The following is a 17,567-nucleotide window of genomic DNA, read 5'->3' on the forward strand; positions in this document are numbered from 1 at the left end:
TCATAAGCAGGTTTTTTAGTCTTAATTTTTTGCATCCAGAGACCAGAGTTCTGTGGTGAAATTCTTTGGGAGTTTTGCCTTCAACAGGAAGAGGAATGTGCTAGAGCTGGAGATCCGTCAGGACTACACATCATCTGGAACTCAGAAATATGTGGTGAGCATTTAGATACAGCATGTGGAATCAGGTTTTTCTCTGTCTTTGATTAACTCAGCAATGTGGTAAATCCCATGTCTGAAAAGGACTGGAGGTACCATTACATGCACAATCAAAACTCAAACCCAGTTTATTGGCTCACCATGCAAGGATTTGGACTTTGGCTGTTTAATAATCACATGTATATTTCTCTGCAGGGTCCCATCAAGGTGACGGTACAGGAGCTGGACGGGTCCTTCAACCATACGCTGCAGATAGAGGAGAACAGCCTCAAACATGACATCCCCTGTCACTCCAAGAGCAGAAGGTACTTTATGTATGACAGCAAAACAAAATCTTATGACTATAACTTCTGTTCCCTGAAGGAGAGGAACAAGGTACAACACATAGTATGGGATATCACACCTCCATGTGACCTGACTGAAGACACCTCTGTTCACGCCTTTAAGGCAGATGATCTGTGGTGATCAGATGATGATGTGAGGTACCGCCTGCACATATATACAGCTGTCACCACAGTCATCCTTCAGTTCAATAGCCTCTGTGGACATCACCTTGCAAAAAGACACCCTCCCTTCATGGGAGCCCTGATGTAGTAGACATGCAAGAAGGGGTTATCGTCAGCCTCCTCTAGAGGTGACACAGTGCGCACAGCTGATGAATTCAAGTCCATCGTTGAAATACTCACATCCTTAACAGCCCAAGCGGCACTACTGCGATAATAGATGCCATCATGCTTACTAGCTGTAAAATCATCCAGAAACGCAGTTTCGTCCCAACTGAACTTGAGCAAGGCAGTGGTGAAACACGGTGTTTTTTAAAAATGAATGTACCTCATGTTCATCTTGTAGTCCTTGGTTAACTAATCACTGATTGTTCTGTTGGTTTATTTTCCCAGAAACAAGAAAAAGAAGATCCCTCTGATGAATGGAGAGGAAGTCGACATGGATTTATCAGCCATGGAGTAAGTAATTACTACAGTCACTGTGTGCTGTTACCTGCTATTTGACCATGAGATGACAGATTATCTAGGAATTAACTTTTTTTCCCATCATTACACATAATATATTGCATGAAAGTTGTTGTTTTCTGGTGTTAAAGCAGGATTACATTTAATTAATAGTTTTCAAAACTTACTTGACTATTCCTAGTTGAAATGAACAGCACCTTTACCTGCTGGGCCATTACATCCACATATCATTCACACCTTGTTTAAATTGAAATGAGTTTCTCTTCCTCAGTGTGTCCCTGTCTCTTCTCTCCTCTTCAGTGCTGATTCTCCTCTCCTCTGGATCCGGATTGACCCAGACATGTCCATTCTGAGGAAGGTGGAGTTTGAGCAGGCTGATTTCATGTGGCAGTATCAGCTGCGCTATGAGAGGGATGTGGTTGCACAGGTGGGATAATGACAATGGCAAGAGTGCAGTTCTCCACACTGGCCTTTGTTTTTGAACATCTGTAAATGGTTAAATGAACTTGTTTTCTGATACATCCACTTGGACTTCATTTTGTTCAGTTTTTTTACCTATAGCTAAGGCCAATCACTGCACTCATAATTTGTGTTTCCTGTTTGATGTTCAGCAGATGAACATGTACTTTATCTCTCTGCTAGGAGGAGGCCATCTCAGCACTAGAAAAGTTCCCAACCCCTGCCTCCAGACTGGCTCTGACTGACATCCTAGAGCAAGAACAATGTTTCTACAGAGTCCGAATGCAGGCCTGCTTCTGTTTGGCCAAGGTATGTGTCAGAGTGTGTGTTAGTATTTCAGCAACACAGCATTTGTGCAACAGCTTGGCCTAGCTAATGCAGAACATTCTTGCAGATTGTACTCCTGACCCATAATTAATTCACCAAACAACATTTGAGATGGAGTCTGTAATATGGATACACACTTAATCTAGGTATCAGTCACCACAGGTGTCACTACAGCTTTATTTAATGAATACTTAAGCAACTTCCACATGATGACACATTTTGAGTGTCAAGGACGTGTCTCACACTCGCTTTTCCCCTTATATGTATTTCACAACTGTGATTGGATGTGGAATTCTTTATTGAGCAAAATACCTGGCACAGAATACAGAGGCTGATGGCGAGTAAATTCACTATAAAACACCCACTGGAGGGATGTGACCCATTGTTTTCTAAAGGCGACATACCAACCAACTCCTCCTCCAGTCTTCCAAAATAAACATCCAGCATTTCATTGTGTTCTGCTATTTCTGTCTTTGAATTTAAACTTCACTCACGCCTCTTGACATCTGGTTGCTATGATAATTAAAGTGACAGATAAATAAAACACTTCAGGTTTGTTGTTGATACACATCACTCGGCACTATTTCTCGGCATAAGAATAAATTAGCCAAATGTCCACCAAAGCAAACAACTGTAAGGATTAACTCTGCAAGGTCTTGAACTTGAAGTTGTACCCAAAGCCTGTGTGTCCAGATGGCCAAGACCCGGTGATGTTTTGATTCTTCTGTCACCAATCATCAAATGTGTCAGAGGTCATGAAAACTGGGTTTAGGTGGTAAACATTGGTGGGAAAATGACCATACTGAAGTTGGGTATTGCCTTCACTGTTTTAATTTGCTTTGGAACTAATTAACTTCAGAATGGCAATAAAAGTCTAACATAGAAGGTTACAGCACAGAGGAAAAATAAGAAGGGATGAAGAGTTAGCTTAGCAAAGATGGAGTGAGAGGGGAGGGAGTGATATAGAGAGTAATGTGGATGGATTAGTAGATGAAAGAAAATGGGGGGAGGAAAGAAAGGAAGGCTTTAGGGTAGTTGGATGAATGAACATTTGGGAGGTCTGGATGACTGATGCATATGGATAGAGGGATGAGGAGTTTATAGCTTCACAGTAAGGGACTGAGACTGACTCAACTCTGTTATTTTGAATTTAACAATAATTTGACACAAAACTTCTAATGTAATATGACACTGTTCCCTTTTTTCCAAATTCTTTGTCTCACCCATCTTCCCTCATCTCTATTCTCTTTATAGTTATTGTGAAAAAATTCAATTAACAATATTGTGAAAAGGCTACAGTATGAGAACAACATATTAGGTCCCAGCCAGCATGGCCACCCACCAGTTTAACCCTCGCTGCACTTAAACTCAGTTGACTGAATAATCCTATTCTGTGGTTACAGGAAATTCTCTATTCTCTGGATTTGGTCTATTCCAACTTAAACCCCACTGGATTTCCACCATTCGCGCCCCACCTGAACCAATATTTTCACAACATGATAAACTGAGTGGAGGTTGAAATGGCAGCACTTTACCTCTTTCATTAAGTTGCTGTGTTTGGCCAAAGAACCCCCAACAGACTCCATCGTAATGGCCTTTGGTATATACTCCTTACACACAGATTGACATACAAGCTCATACACAAAGACACACTCTCTGACACGCACATAAACACATACACTCACAGACTTGCATACCCACACTGACCACAGGATGAAATATGACTGACTTTAACCATCAAGATGGACTTGGCTTCATTATTATTGGTTGGATTGTATTTAACTTGCTTGTTATTGATAGAAAATTTGGAAAGGAAGAAGGAACAGCCAGCAGGGCAGAAAATCAGGGGAGAACGCATAAAAACTGACGAATACACGCACATTTTAAAAACACTGACGCACAAAAAGTACAGATGTGTTCATGAATGAGTGCATACACACATACAAAAACATTCCGGCGTGCATGCCCCCCTTTATTTACCTTACCAAATGACAACATCCTGTGTCAGTGACCCTTGGCCCTACATTACCACATTAACATATACTCCCCAATATCCTGTTGGAACCCAAAGACCACTGGAGCCACTGGTCTTCATACCTGTGGAAACCTCATGTGCTGCTCATGTGTACATTTGCCTTTTACTTTGTAGTTCAGTTCTCACCGCAAAATTATAACGGACAGAAAGGACATTGTTATACAAGCTACAACATTCCTGACTTGTCATTTTTGTGCCATGCAGTACTTCTCATGTAGCTACCATAACTTCTGTGTACATTTTACGTCGCATGTGCTTTGCAGAAATCTCGAATATTACATTTTTCCAGACTTGTTATTTTACTGCGATGACAGCTGACAGATGCTGTCCTCCACATGTGGAAAACTTAAACAGAGCTGAAATAAACCAACTGACTGATGTAAAATTGTGTTCTTCTGTTCTCGTGTGCAATTTTAACCTCGCAGATAGCTAATTCCATGGTAAGCACGTGGCAGGGCCCGCCGGCTATGAAGTCCCTGTTCACAAGAATGTTCTGCTGCAAGAGCTGCCCCAACATCGTCAAGACCAACAACTTCATCAACTTCCAGAGCTACTTCCTGCAAAAGGTACATCAGACAAACAAAATGCACTGACAGGCTTACATAGTTCAACATACACTAGTTTTTCAAAACGTGCCCAGTAGCTCTTGACAAACCTGAGCTCTCTTTCAAGACTGTTGCTCTGATCAATAGATTCATAGGTATGGTCAATATTATCAGCTGACTTCAGCGTATTACAGATATACTGGTATATATTACATAGTTTGCCTACCACAGTTTATTCTTCAACTAACATGTCCTGCTTAGTACATATCATGAGCACAAATTTTAATAACCAATTTTAAAGGATCCTCATCAAATTTGTGTTGCCTATTTACAGCCAAATAAATTGTTTTCATTTTTTAGAAGTCTCAAATACCCATGTTGGACTCAAAAGTCAAGTACCAGTTGTGCTTTATTGACAGTCATCTACTACACTCAAGCACATTATGAAATCAGTCTGTAAAATTGTTTCTCCCTCTTTCTTTTAGCAATATCATTATGATAATTACATATCATGCTTTTGTTTTTCATGTCAGACAATGCCTGTTGCCATGGCGTTACTCCGAGACGTCCAGAACCTCTGTCCCAAAGATGTCCTCAACTTCATCCTTGACCTCATCAAGTACAACGACAACAGAAAAAACAAAGTAAAGACACACTTTCACTTTAACATAGTTACCCTTAAAGAATTATGACTATGGACAAAACACAAAAAATACACATAATATTTTTCATGATATTTAAAATTAATTTTCATTCAGTGGCATCATGAACATAAATGATTGAAAAAAAACTTTTATATTTTTAAAATGTAAAAAAAGCAGATTGCTTAAATTTTGCTATTTTACAGATGCCAATAGTAAATCTGGATATTAATATCTCCCCCTTTTCCTTTTCTCTTTCCTCTCTCTTCCTCCCCGCCTGTCTGTCTTCAGTTTTCAGATAACTACTACCGAGCAGATCTGATTGAAGCACTGACCAACTCTCTGACCCCGGCCATCAGCATCAACAATGAAGTGCGGACGGTTGACAACTTAAATGCTGACGTGCGACTCATCTTGGAGGAGATCACACGATTCCTAAACATGGAGAAACTGCTGCCAAGCTTCAGAAACACCATCACTGTCAGGTAGAGAGCAGAGTGTGTTTGCTTCTACATGTCTGGTGACTTGACTGGTGTTCTCCTAAAACATGTATTTCCTGTCACATAATAATAAGTAATTCCCACAAAATAATAATGAACTTTTTGGTATATTTCTGTAAAATGGGGAAACAACTTTCAGTTGTTTTACAGTTTAAGAACCCTGTCTATTTTCCACTTCCTCAGTCCATGTTCACATTGTGATCTTATCTAAAACCACAAGCAGCCACTAAGTCTTGAACCTTGTGATGGATGCTGCCACAATAATTGAACAATAAAATGAGAATACACTGCAATGGAATTTCACAGGATACAATGTGTGGCTCAACACAAGTTTTGCAAGACACTGTTGTAATAATTATACTAAAAAGTCTTCTAAAATTTTCTCCCTGCTTAAAATGTTCTAAAATAATCCATATAACATATACTGTATACAGTACATTCCAACATAATGAATGTGAAAGACAACAATATGTGAGTGTTGACACTTGTTAATGAGGGAAAATGCTTGTTTTTTACTTTATGTAGAGAACATGAAAGATACATTTCAATGAAAATATAACACAATAGATCATTTTTTCTTTTTCTTTCTTTCTTGGGGATTAAAAAAAACAAAACTTTGAATCTGTGGCATATTCATCCCCTTGTGTATATTATTCATGTTAGCTCAGCTTGGATTTGGCAGCATAACACTAATTTTGGGGTTGTTTATGCACAATGTATTCATGTACCACTGACAGCGTAGTATATGAAATTAAAAAACAGTTCATTTGTTTGTTTGAAGGAAACATGGAGTCACAAGATTTGATTAATGTATTAATTAACGCTGTGTTATTATTTTGACATAGAAAAAGCTTAATGCATCTACCATTCATCTTTTTGTATTTGTTTCACACACACAACTGGTATATCCCTCATTTTTCATCCTCCTCCCTCTCTCCAGCTGTCTGAAAGCAATCCGTCAGCTTCAGAAGAACGGTCATATTCCCAGCGACCCATCACTCTTCAAATCCTACGCAGAGTATGGACACTTTGTTGATGTTCGTGTCGCTGCTCTGGAGGCTCTGGTGGACTATACTAGAGGTAGGACTTTAAACACAAATATGCTAGCTGTTATTAGTATTTTTAGTATTATCATGAAACAGGTTATCCAGCTCACAGGTCCCTGGAGATCAGTTTCAGTATAGTTTGTATTTCAGTCAGTCAATGTTTATGTTAGAGGTTGGGGAAGCCAGTTAAGGTGACTCCATTTGTAAGTGCATTCATGGTATGTGTATGATATGCCTAATGCTCTTTTTATAATTGTTTAGACAATAACATCGCTTTAAACAGATTTCAACTCAGATTTTATATCCCCACACATCTAAAAGTACAAAGAAACCCAGAAATACATCGTAGTTCCAGGTGATCTTTGCTTGCTGACATAGCACCATATCCACAATTAAGATGAGGATGTTTCACACAGTGAGATGTTTGTTTTTCCTTTCTTGTGTTCATGATGTCTTTTTCCTCTAGTTGAAAGGAGTTCAGCAGAGCTGCAGTGGCTGCTCAACATGGTCCACAATGACCCAATTCATTATGTCAGGTCAGCTAGCACCCAGTCACTCAACACACATTCATACATTTATTCATACATTAGGCTCTCACAAAAAGCCTCAAAGTTTATCAGAATATTTCCCTCTAACTTGTCATTGATTCATTCTGCAATATTAAATATATTAAAGGTTGAGCGTATGAGTAAGAGTACGTCAGTGTGATAACCACATTGTAGTTTTCATGGAGATGTTTTCTTTTATCAGTCCTATGAAACTGAAATTCAATTGACCAGCCTCACCTGCTGTTCAAAGATGGCTTTTGTCAATGCTGACTAACTGCACACTAGTTGAACTTGTTTGTTTTCCAATCAGGCACAAGATCCTGGGTATGCTCTGTAAAAATCCACCTTTCACCAAGACAACAGATTCACCTCTGTGCAATGAAGCTCTGGTCGACCAGCTCTGGAAGCTTATGAACTCAGGTGATGCATGCAAGCACGCACGCACACACCGTACACACACACACACATGCACACATGCTGAAGTGTCTTTCATCACTGAAATAGTCTCTCCATGGTAGCATACTCACATTACTGTCATTAATCACTTTTTATGATGTGAAGGAGTTGCTTGACTGTCTCATCAGCTCTGGGGATATTATAAAACTGAATATTGGATTCAAAATGCATCAAATGATCAATAGGTCTTGGCCAGTTTCTCTTTGGCTTTTTCATTCAAGAAAAAAATACAGTTTAGTTTTTCCCTCTGCCCACAAATGGGCTGATCTGACCACAAGTAGGGGAAATTACCCAGCTGAGCGTTCAATTCATGCATCTTGAGTTTTTCTTTAAAGAACTGCTCTAACAGTGCTAAAGCAGTTAGTTTATTAAAAGGCTGGTATTATGAAGAATGAGCTTTGGGATGGATTACAGTGATGGTGGGGGCCCTCCTGTGCTGTAAAATTACTCATTTATATTATATTTTTTAAGTTTTTTATTTAAATTTGCTGCTCAAGAGATACTGGTTTTGGGGCTGAACTTGTTATTACGTCAGCCCTGACAGTCAAATCAAATATGCAAGAAGCTTTATCACAAGGCCACCGCCGACCAGCGCTACGCTGAGTGCATATGTAGCTTTTGTTATGGAGGAATACTGGTCAATGGTCAACTCATCAGTGAAGAAAGTGTCCAGAAGCCTTCAATGTCTTATGCTGAGAATATTTATTGAACACCTGGCCAAGCAGAGAATAGAAACAGTAAACATCAAAGTTGTCTGCACGTAGATGTCAACTCTTGCTGTTCTGAAAATGAAGATCTGACTTTTGGTCTTTAACCCCAACAGATCATCCCACAATATGAAAAATTAGTCTATTGGTTCAGTAGTTTCTAAACAAGGAACTGCACTTTACCCGTGTTAGTTCAGGTCACGTTGCATGGAGCTTCAGGTCACCGTCAGCACATTCTGGTTTGAATGTCTGATTAACGCAGCCCCCTATCTGTGTTGTCTAAGAAAAGCCCCTCTGACCTTGATAACCATGGCAACGCCGATTTACCCTTCATCAGAGAGGCTTCTGCTTCCCCAAACATCACAGACAGTTACTCTGAGTGTCAAGGAGAGGAGAGAATGTCTCCTTCCGCTTAAGAATTTTAGTGTGACCTCAAGGCCCACGCTTGACCCAGTTCTTAGCCCTTAAAGATGGAAAATTCCAGCTTCTGTTGTCAGACTTTGCATGTCAGCCAGTTGATGAGCAAAGCTGGACACTAGAAGTGTGCTAAAGCTAAGCTAGCAACCTCCAGCTACTTTGTTAGGAAACTTAGACACGATCTTACTGTTCTGAAACATCCTTTCCCTTCATTCAGGATCAGACTCCACTTCATAGATCAGAATATACTGTCTTTGTCTCCAGCTGTAGACATTACTCCAGGTACAGATGCGGTGTAAGGGAACTTGCATTATTCATTAGGTAGTATTCTGATTGTCTGGTGGTGAGGGTGGGGCCACACCTCTGGCCAATCAGAGTCGGGGGGGTCACTGTGCTGTGTGGCTGCCCTAACCTGTTAACATGAGCCCCGAAATGAAATTAAATGAATTACAGCCTTAGACTATAAAAACTAAATTGCTTATAATACATATGTAATACATTTCACTCACTACTGTGCATCTTCATCATTGAGTTAAGTGTTTTTTGTAAGGTGCCGATGGTCGGTGTGGATGAAACATCTATTTTCAGTCAATGCACCTACAATAACAGATGACAATTAGCCATGGTTGGTAATGTAACATCAGATAAAACAGAAGGTAATGTAATATTGTTAGCAAGCCACACTAATTAGGTATGTCAACAGTTAACCATTGATCTGTTAACCACCAAGAATATTTTAGACCAGTTACGCATGTCGATCTATTGGTTAATTTGCTTACACACTCTGCTAATGGCTTCCCTGCTAGCTAGCAGTCTGAGATAAAAAATGTTGGTACCTTGAGCCCAAGTATGTTATACCATTGAGAGCTACTGTGACTAAACGTATTGAAAAACACCTTGAGGAGAAGAAGGATGAGCTAAAAGTCAAGCTAGCCAGGGCAGACAAGTTAGCTCCGTAGCTCTGACCACCGACTGCTGGACAGCTCTTGCAAACGAAAGCTACATCACAACTTCTCTAAAAATTAACTGGTTACTTACTGGTTAATGAGTATCGGCCTGTGGAAAGCAAAATTAACTGACATCACTAGTGCTAACATTAGCCATAGCCTAATTTTAATGCATAGCATCGCGTGTACAACAACTTTCATTTTTCAGGTGATTTGACAAACTGGTTGTAGAGTTGTGATGTTTCTTTTGGCATATCTGGCGCTCAGCTTTCTGGGGGTCATCTTCACAGATTTTGAAGTTATTAACGCTTTATGACTTTTTGGACATCATGCTAAAGCTGTAGTCACATACACACGAGTTGCTTGGATAGATAGATAGATATATATATATATACACGCACACACAAATATTCAAATACTGATCTTGCCATTTGAAAACCATGACATCGAACAAAGCTTCAAAGCATTTGGGTCAGCCTTATTTAAAATAGATTCAGTATTTATATAAATGAGTCAAAAAAGGCCATAATACTAGATGCTTAAAACAACTAACACAGTGCATGTAACAGAATGTAACACATCTTTGGTTTCATTAGGGACAATGTTCAAGTAAATGTGTTTCTCCCTGTGAAGGAGGCATGACACAGCTTTGAATATGTTTGTAGGTCACCTTAAAAGAAGCTGTATCATCCTTCTGGGAGATGTTGTTTTCTGTCTATCAAAGCCAGCAGTGCCTTTTCACAATTCCCCTGAAAAGCTATAAAGCTTAATATCTTTCACAACAGGAGCCAGTCTCATTTTACCAGATCTCTTCGGGTTACAGTGTGGTTTCAGACTTCTGAGGAGATGTTTCACAACCTACTGGTGGTGTCTGAATGTTCACAAAAACTAGCGTGGTTTCAGAGAGTAACCAACACCCCTTCCAAATTTTGTTGTGTTATGGAGTTGATTTAAAGTTATTTCTCAAGAACCTCTAAAGCATTTAAAGTTCCCAGCAGCACAGTTGAAACATCACAGTGATATGGAGGTTTGGAACCATCAGTGCTGCTCCTTGACCTGACTTGGAGCCAAACTCAGTAATCAGAAGGGCTTTGGTCAAGGAGGTACCATTGACAGAAATCAAAGAAACGCTAGTTTACTGCCGTCATCAGAAACAGACATCGCTTCACATGATGCTTCAGAAGAAAAGATGTCTCATTTTTCTAAAAACAAGTTTCCTCATTTCCTCTCTCCTTGCATGGTTTCCTTGCGTCTCTCCATGCATCCATGGTGGGACGGAAAGGACGCAAGTGAGAGTTACATGGGTAACTTGCTGACTATGGGTAGTTACATGGGCAGTTTAATAGACTTGGGATGTACCCACTGACACTGTTTGAATATTCCCTGTAACCCTGTTCAGTAGATCCCAAGGGGTTTTGAATTAACTTAAAAGGAATCACACTGAATGAGTTGGTTCTGTCTTAAATTATTGTGCTTTCAATTAGATAATGCAATACTTGTGTGTCTCAGTCAACTGGTTTCCAGACTTTAGTTTCTCTGTTCTAATAAAAAAAAAATGGACAAAACTTTGAGATTTGCTGCAGTTCAAGTTCAAGTGAAGTTAAAGTGCTGTTTAATGTCATTCAAGATCTCTCCCCTTTTCTTTTTACCCATGTTCTCCATTTTACACCGCTACACAGTCTTTGTTTACTTCCAGTTCCACTTGCTTTCCTCCATACATGTCTACATATTCATTTTTTTCATTATGGATTATTTTGTCTTTTTTTTCTTCTTCACCTGTTCTATAAAATGTCAAAAATATTGAAAGATGCCCATTTAAAGTTCCAAGAGTCAAAGGTGATGCTTATTTTGTCCAACCAACAGTCCAAAACAAAAAGATATTCCATTTACAGTGATATGAAACATAGAGAGAAGCTGCAAATGATCGCATCTGAGAAGCTTGAGAGTACAGAAAATTTGGCGTTTTCCCTTGATAAATTACTTGATTAATCAATTTTCTCGTTGCCAGTGAATTTTCTGTCAATCAACAAATCATTTACTGAGAATTTTTTCAGCACTATCCCATAGAACTAACAGGAGGTTATCTTTGTAGTCCCAAAATCAATGCTTCCATTATATAACTTTTTACAGGAACACTACTGATTTGTCCTCAAGATTTAGCTAAAGCAGATTGTATAACACACTTTTTCTCTGTAGTATCTCAGTGCTACAATCAACATGAAACAGTAGCTCTATCAGACACGTGGCTATTACAGAAATGCCCTCCAGATTTGGGCCCATCCTCCTCGTTGTTATTGGTTATATGCCAGGTCCTTGAAAAATGTACTTGTGACACCGTACAAATTAGTTTGTTTGGGAGACATCATGATAGAGTCTCAGCCATTTGGTGAGGCTGCTGTCCTTGTTTGTTGTCATTGGTATGATCTCAGACAACACACATTATTGTGAAAGGAACTCTATATCAGGAACAGTTAAAAGTACCACATTCTTCATGGAAGTAATCACATTGGGTTCATTGGCTGTGATTGTGTTTCAGATGAAATATTTTCCTCCCAGTCTTTTTCCTTCATTATTATCTTGCTGTTTCTTCCCATCATGAACTGAAAAATGTTAAGGTCTCCTTTTTGGTGCCATGCCTCTGCCATGTACATGTTCTGCCTTCTATTGTGTCCTCAGGTTTCATTATTTCTTTCTCTTCCAGGGGGTCCTACGTGTCTCTCAGCTTGCTAGCCAGCCCATAACGATTAAATCTGCCAATCCAAATACACACCACCTTAAAACCCAAATACATGTATATGTTCACAGTTCCACATTCTTGAAGTTTTCATTGCAACATGTTATTTAATTTATTGACTTGCAAGCATGAAGGATGAACAAAAAAACTGATGATCATTATTTCCAGTGAACTTTTTGTTTGTCAGTCAGTGTGGGTGGCTGTTGGACAGCCTGACTGTACTGCCAGTTAAAATACATAGTGACCAGAGTGTGGTAACCTTAAATACTATGTTATGAAAATGTGTTGGTTGTTTCATTCCTCTCCCCCATAACCCACAGCCCCCCATGCGTTAAATCCACACACTCACATAGGATGATGTTTCACTGGCTGAAGGTCATCACTGTGAGAACACAAACTCAGAGTACTTTCTGCTGCTGTTAGAGCCTAAAGCCACAGTCCATCCCCCATGGTAGGCGCCTGGCCTTTACATTGTCAGCTTCAGCAATATTTGGTGTTTAATTCATTCCAATTCTCAACACACTGCTACTCAAACAACTCATGTATACTGATGCATGTACAGACGGGTGACCAATTAAAGGAAAAACCGGTGTAGGTCTGAATGCTTGACCCCTACAGTGAGGGGATCTTGGGCCTTTGTTATGCTGTGGGGGGCATTTTGCTGACATGGTTTGGATCCACTTGTCCCCTTAGAGGGAAGGGTCACTGCAAATCTCCCATAGATTTTCAATTGGGTTGAGATCTGGTGACTGTGAAAGCCGTAGCATATGATTCACATCATTTTCATACTCATCAAACCAGTCAGTGACCCCTCGTACCCTGTGAATTGGGGCATTGTCATCCTGGAAGAGACCACTCCCATCAGGATAGAAATGTTTCATCATGGGATAAAGGTGATGACTCAGAACAATTTTGTATTGATTTGCAGTGACCTTTCCCTCTAAAGGGACAAGTGGACCCAAACCATGCCAGCAAAATGCCCCCACAGCATAACAGAGCCACCAGATCCCCTCACTGTAGGGTTCAAACATTCAGGCCTGTACCAGTTTTTCCTTTAATTTGTCATTGAGAGCTGATTGTCTTGTATTCAGTTGTGTCTCTGAGGGAATGTGAAATGAAATATGTGCTTGTGAAGAGCATGCAGCTCAGGATTAATAGAACCTCATCCAACCCTCCATGATGCTTTCTTCTCCTTTACTGTTTTCTTCCTTTAACCCTGGTCTCCTTTCCTTTAACAACCTCTTCACCTCTTGCTTGTTCTTTTCCCGTCTGCATTTTTCTGTCCCTCAACGTCAGGGTGTACTTAAAACAAACAGTTCATACAAGGTATTTCTGGTTTTGCTCTAGTTTTCACACACAATAAATGACAGAAGTAGAGAGCTTGAGAGATCTGTTAGAATTTCGCCTGCTTTCTCACCTTGGCACACCTGGCCAGTCACTGGGACAAGTGGGTGTAACTGTCTGATTGTCCAGTTGGACAGCTACAGAAATGGTTGCACAAAGTCCTGCCAGTTCTGACATAGGAAAGGTGAAGGTGGAGGGGGCTTCAGATGGTGTTTGATGATCCAACAAGCATTTCCTTTGAAGTGTACCGACCCTTTTACTCTCTTTGCATCTCCTGTGACTGGTAACTGCACTGCAATGCAGTACATCATCATCTGACATGCTTGTTTCATGTCTCTTTCTTACTTCTTTCTCTTATTGTATCCAACTCATGCTACTGGCAGCTGGTTTGTTAGGCCGGTTTCATCACACTCTTCTTTCTCATGTTATCTTAAAAAACTTGTCAGTTAGACGACACCAACTACTTGTTTCTATCTCGTTTGATCTAACTGGCTTGATGTTTTTCCTACCTCCTTTCCAGGTACCTCCCATGACTGGCGGCTGCGCTGTGACGCTGTCAACCTCTACTACACATTGTTCGGTTTGACTCGGCCTTCCTGCCTGCCCCTGCCAGAACTGGGCCTTGTGCTGAACCTGAAGGAGAAGAAAGCTGTCCTAAACCCCACAATCAAGCCTGAGCTGGGGGTCGCTGCTGTCATGGACACGCCTGCCAGCATAGGCATCCATGGTGTCGGCATGAGCTACGCAACTGTAAGTAGTGTGCCAAAAATGAACTGTGACATTCCACCGTCAGGACAGTTGGTTCAGTGTAGTTATTCAGTTTTGTTATTTCTTGACAGGTAGGATATAATCTTTTTTTTTAACATATGGTTATTTTGACCATAAATTGTATAATGTCAGCCAACACACATTGGTTAAAAGCATACTACATCACACATCAACTCAAGTTTCATTGGTTTCTGTGCCAATGGTGATGTCAGTAGGGAGCTGCTTGGTGGTCTTCCTTTCCTTCTGTTTGAATGTGTTTGATTTATTAATGCTACATTTTCAGATGGCACGCATCTAGCAACTACTTCATGAAAACAATATTATCTTAGGTTGGATCTGTGTTATTATGGGTACTACAGTATAGTGCTGCCAACAGTATTTGGTTGCACTTCATTCCCATTGCATTACTGTTGTACCCTTAATAGATGTTAAGAGCACTATTCCAGCTGTTATAGCTATGATAAAATCTCCTTGACAGCTGGTTGAATTGAACCAGTATTATCTTAGTTGACCAGTCAACCATCAGTCACTGTTCTGGAGCTTTCGAGTGTATCACACTATGTTCCTTATCAGATGGAGTTTCAGTTCCTATGGACATCTTGTCCCTTTTTGGCTTAAGAGTTGTTAATTTAAAAAAATAGGTTAAAAATTAAAACAAGTTAATTTTAACCTTGGAAACAGCAGGTAACAAAACAATTCCAATACAATCTCAGTCTACACTTTCATAACAACTAGGCAATCTTCATCTGCTGAGGGAAATCATCTGACATAATTAAAGGCTCCAGAACAGCTACCAATGGACATCGTTGTTAAGAAAAATAAATAAGCCTCCCCACTACACACAGTGTGCAAGTACCTTTTTGTTTTTTTTCTTCAAGGTGGATGAAGAGCCAGATCCTATTTCATTAGGTGTGTGTGGGGTGGGCCAGCCCCCTCAAGGCCTCAAGAGAAAGGCTGAGACCCCGCTGGGCTCCCCTCCAGAGCCGGGACAGGTACTGCAGCAACAGGATGATGATGGAAGAGGAGGGCGCTATAAGATCAGGGTAAGACTGTTTTGGCATGACTTTTGATATCAACTTTGTCTTTGTTTCTTCTCTCCTGCTGCTTAACTCAGCTCTACCTTGCTATTCTCAACTCATTTGTTTTCATAGTTTTATTCATGCGGAAATTTTGTGGACTTTGCTTTTTCTATATCTGCAACGCTGTTACAGTAGTTTTTGTGATGCACAAAGGAATGTCTTATTAAGTCTGCCTTTCTTCAGAAATATACAGGTGATTTTCACAAGGTTTTAACATGTATTTCTGGTTTGTTGTAGTTCAACACAATGGAAGATGAAGATATTGATATGGAGACTGTTCATGATAGTCAGGCCTTCATTCACCATCATCTCAACCTGTTGGAGAGACCCTCCACACCAGGTACACATATACACACTCAATATGTCATACATCATTCCAAGAGAGAAATAAAAATACCCATACCTGGTAAGACACACTCATCCTCTTATCCTCTTCTCTGTCAAGGTAAAGAGCCGCCATCAGTCGAACAGTCCATGCTCTCCATGCCCGCCACACCTGTGCCATCCTTCTCCAAAGAGACCACTTCCTCATCCTCTAAGCACGGAGGTGATCACGGCCACCACCATCACCACCACCACCATGAGCACAAGAAGAAGAAGAAGAAGCACAAGCACAAACACAAGCACAAGCACAAACATGAAAGCAAGGATAAGGAAAAGGACAGAGAGAGGGATAACTCCCACGCCTACAGCAACAGCCCAGCCAGCGGCAGGTCCCTGCGCTCGCCGTCTCTGTCTGACTAAACATCTGGAGGGACATTTGTTTTCCAGCTGCTGTGGGTTCAGTCAGGGTTAACCGAATGCATCCATCTTGCAGTAGCAGGCTTGCATCCCTGTGAGTACGGAGCCATAAAATAGGAAGCAAAATATGTTTAGTTTGAATATTCTTTACTAGAAGACTTTTTTGGACAGAATGTAAAAGAAAAGGATGCTATGTAAGTGTTATTAAATGGCAACACTCTGAAGTCCTCAGCAGAAACGGCAGCGTACATTGGCTTGAGAGAGGACACATGGAAACCGGAACTGAGGCTGCAGTGTCAATAAGGCAAACCCTCCAGAGCCGTCCTTGTGTTCAACAGCCTGCAGAAGTTCCAGGACTTTTAATACTGCTTCCAGGCCGTCTGAGGCATGCAACCACATACACCTCTCTCCACAAACAGTCAAATACAGCCTTAGCCAACCTCATATACTTTTCCCCCCTACATAGACACCACTCTGGTGCGCCTCATCCCCACAGGTCAATCCCAACATTCAGTGAGTGGCTTCCGAGAGGAAACATGAGTGATCGTGGTGTGCATTTAACCGTTCTGTCTGGACGAGGCCTCCGGTGTCTCTAACATTCTGTAAATGACCTTTCCCTGGTGAAAATTAAACAGAGGAATTTCACCGTACTGTATAACTGAAACTCAAGTAATACTAGTGTGTTTTTTTATACTTTTTGTTTCCCAACTGTCATCATTGATTAAAGATGCTTTTTTATTCATGAATGTTTTAACTAGCCTGAATCCAGCTCCACAAAGGCATTTATGACCTGGTTTACTCTGGCACAGTTTCTTGGGTTTGATTACATGGTTTTAAACAATGAAAAGATTCTGTTTTCCCCATTTAGATAACCAGAGGGTACAAAATTGTGATTCAAAGGGTTACTTTGATTTCACAAATGTTCAGCGGATCCAATCCAGTCATGACAGGGAATTGTAGAGTAAAGAGACATAACAGTTCAAAGCTTAGTCAGAAAATTGAGGATGCAACTTAATTTGGTCCTAATATCTTCGACATTGTAACTTGTGTGCAAGATTTGTTGGTTTAAATGTTTAAATATATTGAATAAAATCTTGTTTAAAAAATTGTGCAGAAGGCAAAACGCCTTAATACCTTTTATGGAAAAAA

At 40.3% G+C, this 17,567-nt stretch overlaps 1 protein-coding gene across 1 annotated transcript in view; it reads left to right on the top strand.

The window, feature by feature from the left end:
• The window catches only part of taf2 (TAF2 RNA polymerase II, TATA box binding protein (TBP)-associated factor), a 27,278-nt gene extending 10,114 nt beyond the window's left edge, over nucleotides 1-17,164 (top strand). Inside the window, exons 13-27 of the mRNA XM_042423875.1 lie at nucleotides 40-154; nucleotides 352-461; nucleotides 1,053-1,118; nucleotides 1,425-1,551; nucleotides 1,767-1,892; nucleotides 4,371-4,511; nucleotides 5,024-5,134; nucleotides 5,423-5,616; nucleotides 6,572-6,711; nucleotides 7,144-7,213; nucleotides 7,536-7,645; nucleotides 14,351-14,580; nucleotides 15,477-15,641; nucleotides 15,915-16,017; nucleotides 16,123-17,164. Coding sequence (XP_042279809.1) covers nucleotides 40-154; nucleotides 352-461; nucleotides 1,053-1,118; nucleotides 1,425-1,551; nucleotides 1,767-1,892; nucleotides 4,371-4,511; nucleotides 5,024-5,134; nucleotides 5,423-5,616; nucleotides 6,572-6,711; nucleotides 7,144-7,213; nucleotides 7,536-7,645; nucleotides 14,351-14,580; nucleotides 15,477-15,641; nucleotides 15,915-16,017; nucleotides 16,123-16,421 — 2,107 coding nt within the window. The 3' untranslated portion in view covers nucleotides 16,422-17,164. The remainder of the gene's footprint in view (nucleotides 1-39; nucleotides 155-351; nucleotides 462-1,052; nucleotides 1,119-1,424; nucleotides 1,552-1,766; nucleotides 1,893-4,370; nucleotides 4,512-5,023; nucleotides 5,135-5,422; nucleotides 5,617-6,571; nucleotides 6,712-7,143; nucleotides 7,214-7,535; nucleotides 7,646-14,350; nucleotides 14,581-15,476; nucleotides 15,642-15,914; nucleotides 16,018-16,122) is intronic.
• Nucleotides 17,165-17,567: the final 403 nt, after the last annotated feature.

The sequence above is a fragment of the Thunnus maccoyii genome, chromosome 10 (genome assembly GCF_910596095.1).
Source record: "Thunnus maccoyii chromosome 10, fThuMac1.1, whole genome shotgun sequence".
Taxonomy (NCBI): Eukaryota; Metazoa; Chordata; class Actinopteri; order Scombriformes; family Scombridae; genus Thunnus; species Thunnus maccoyii.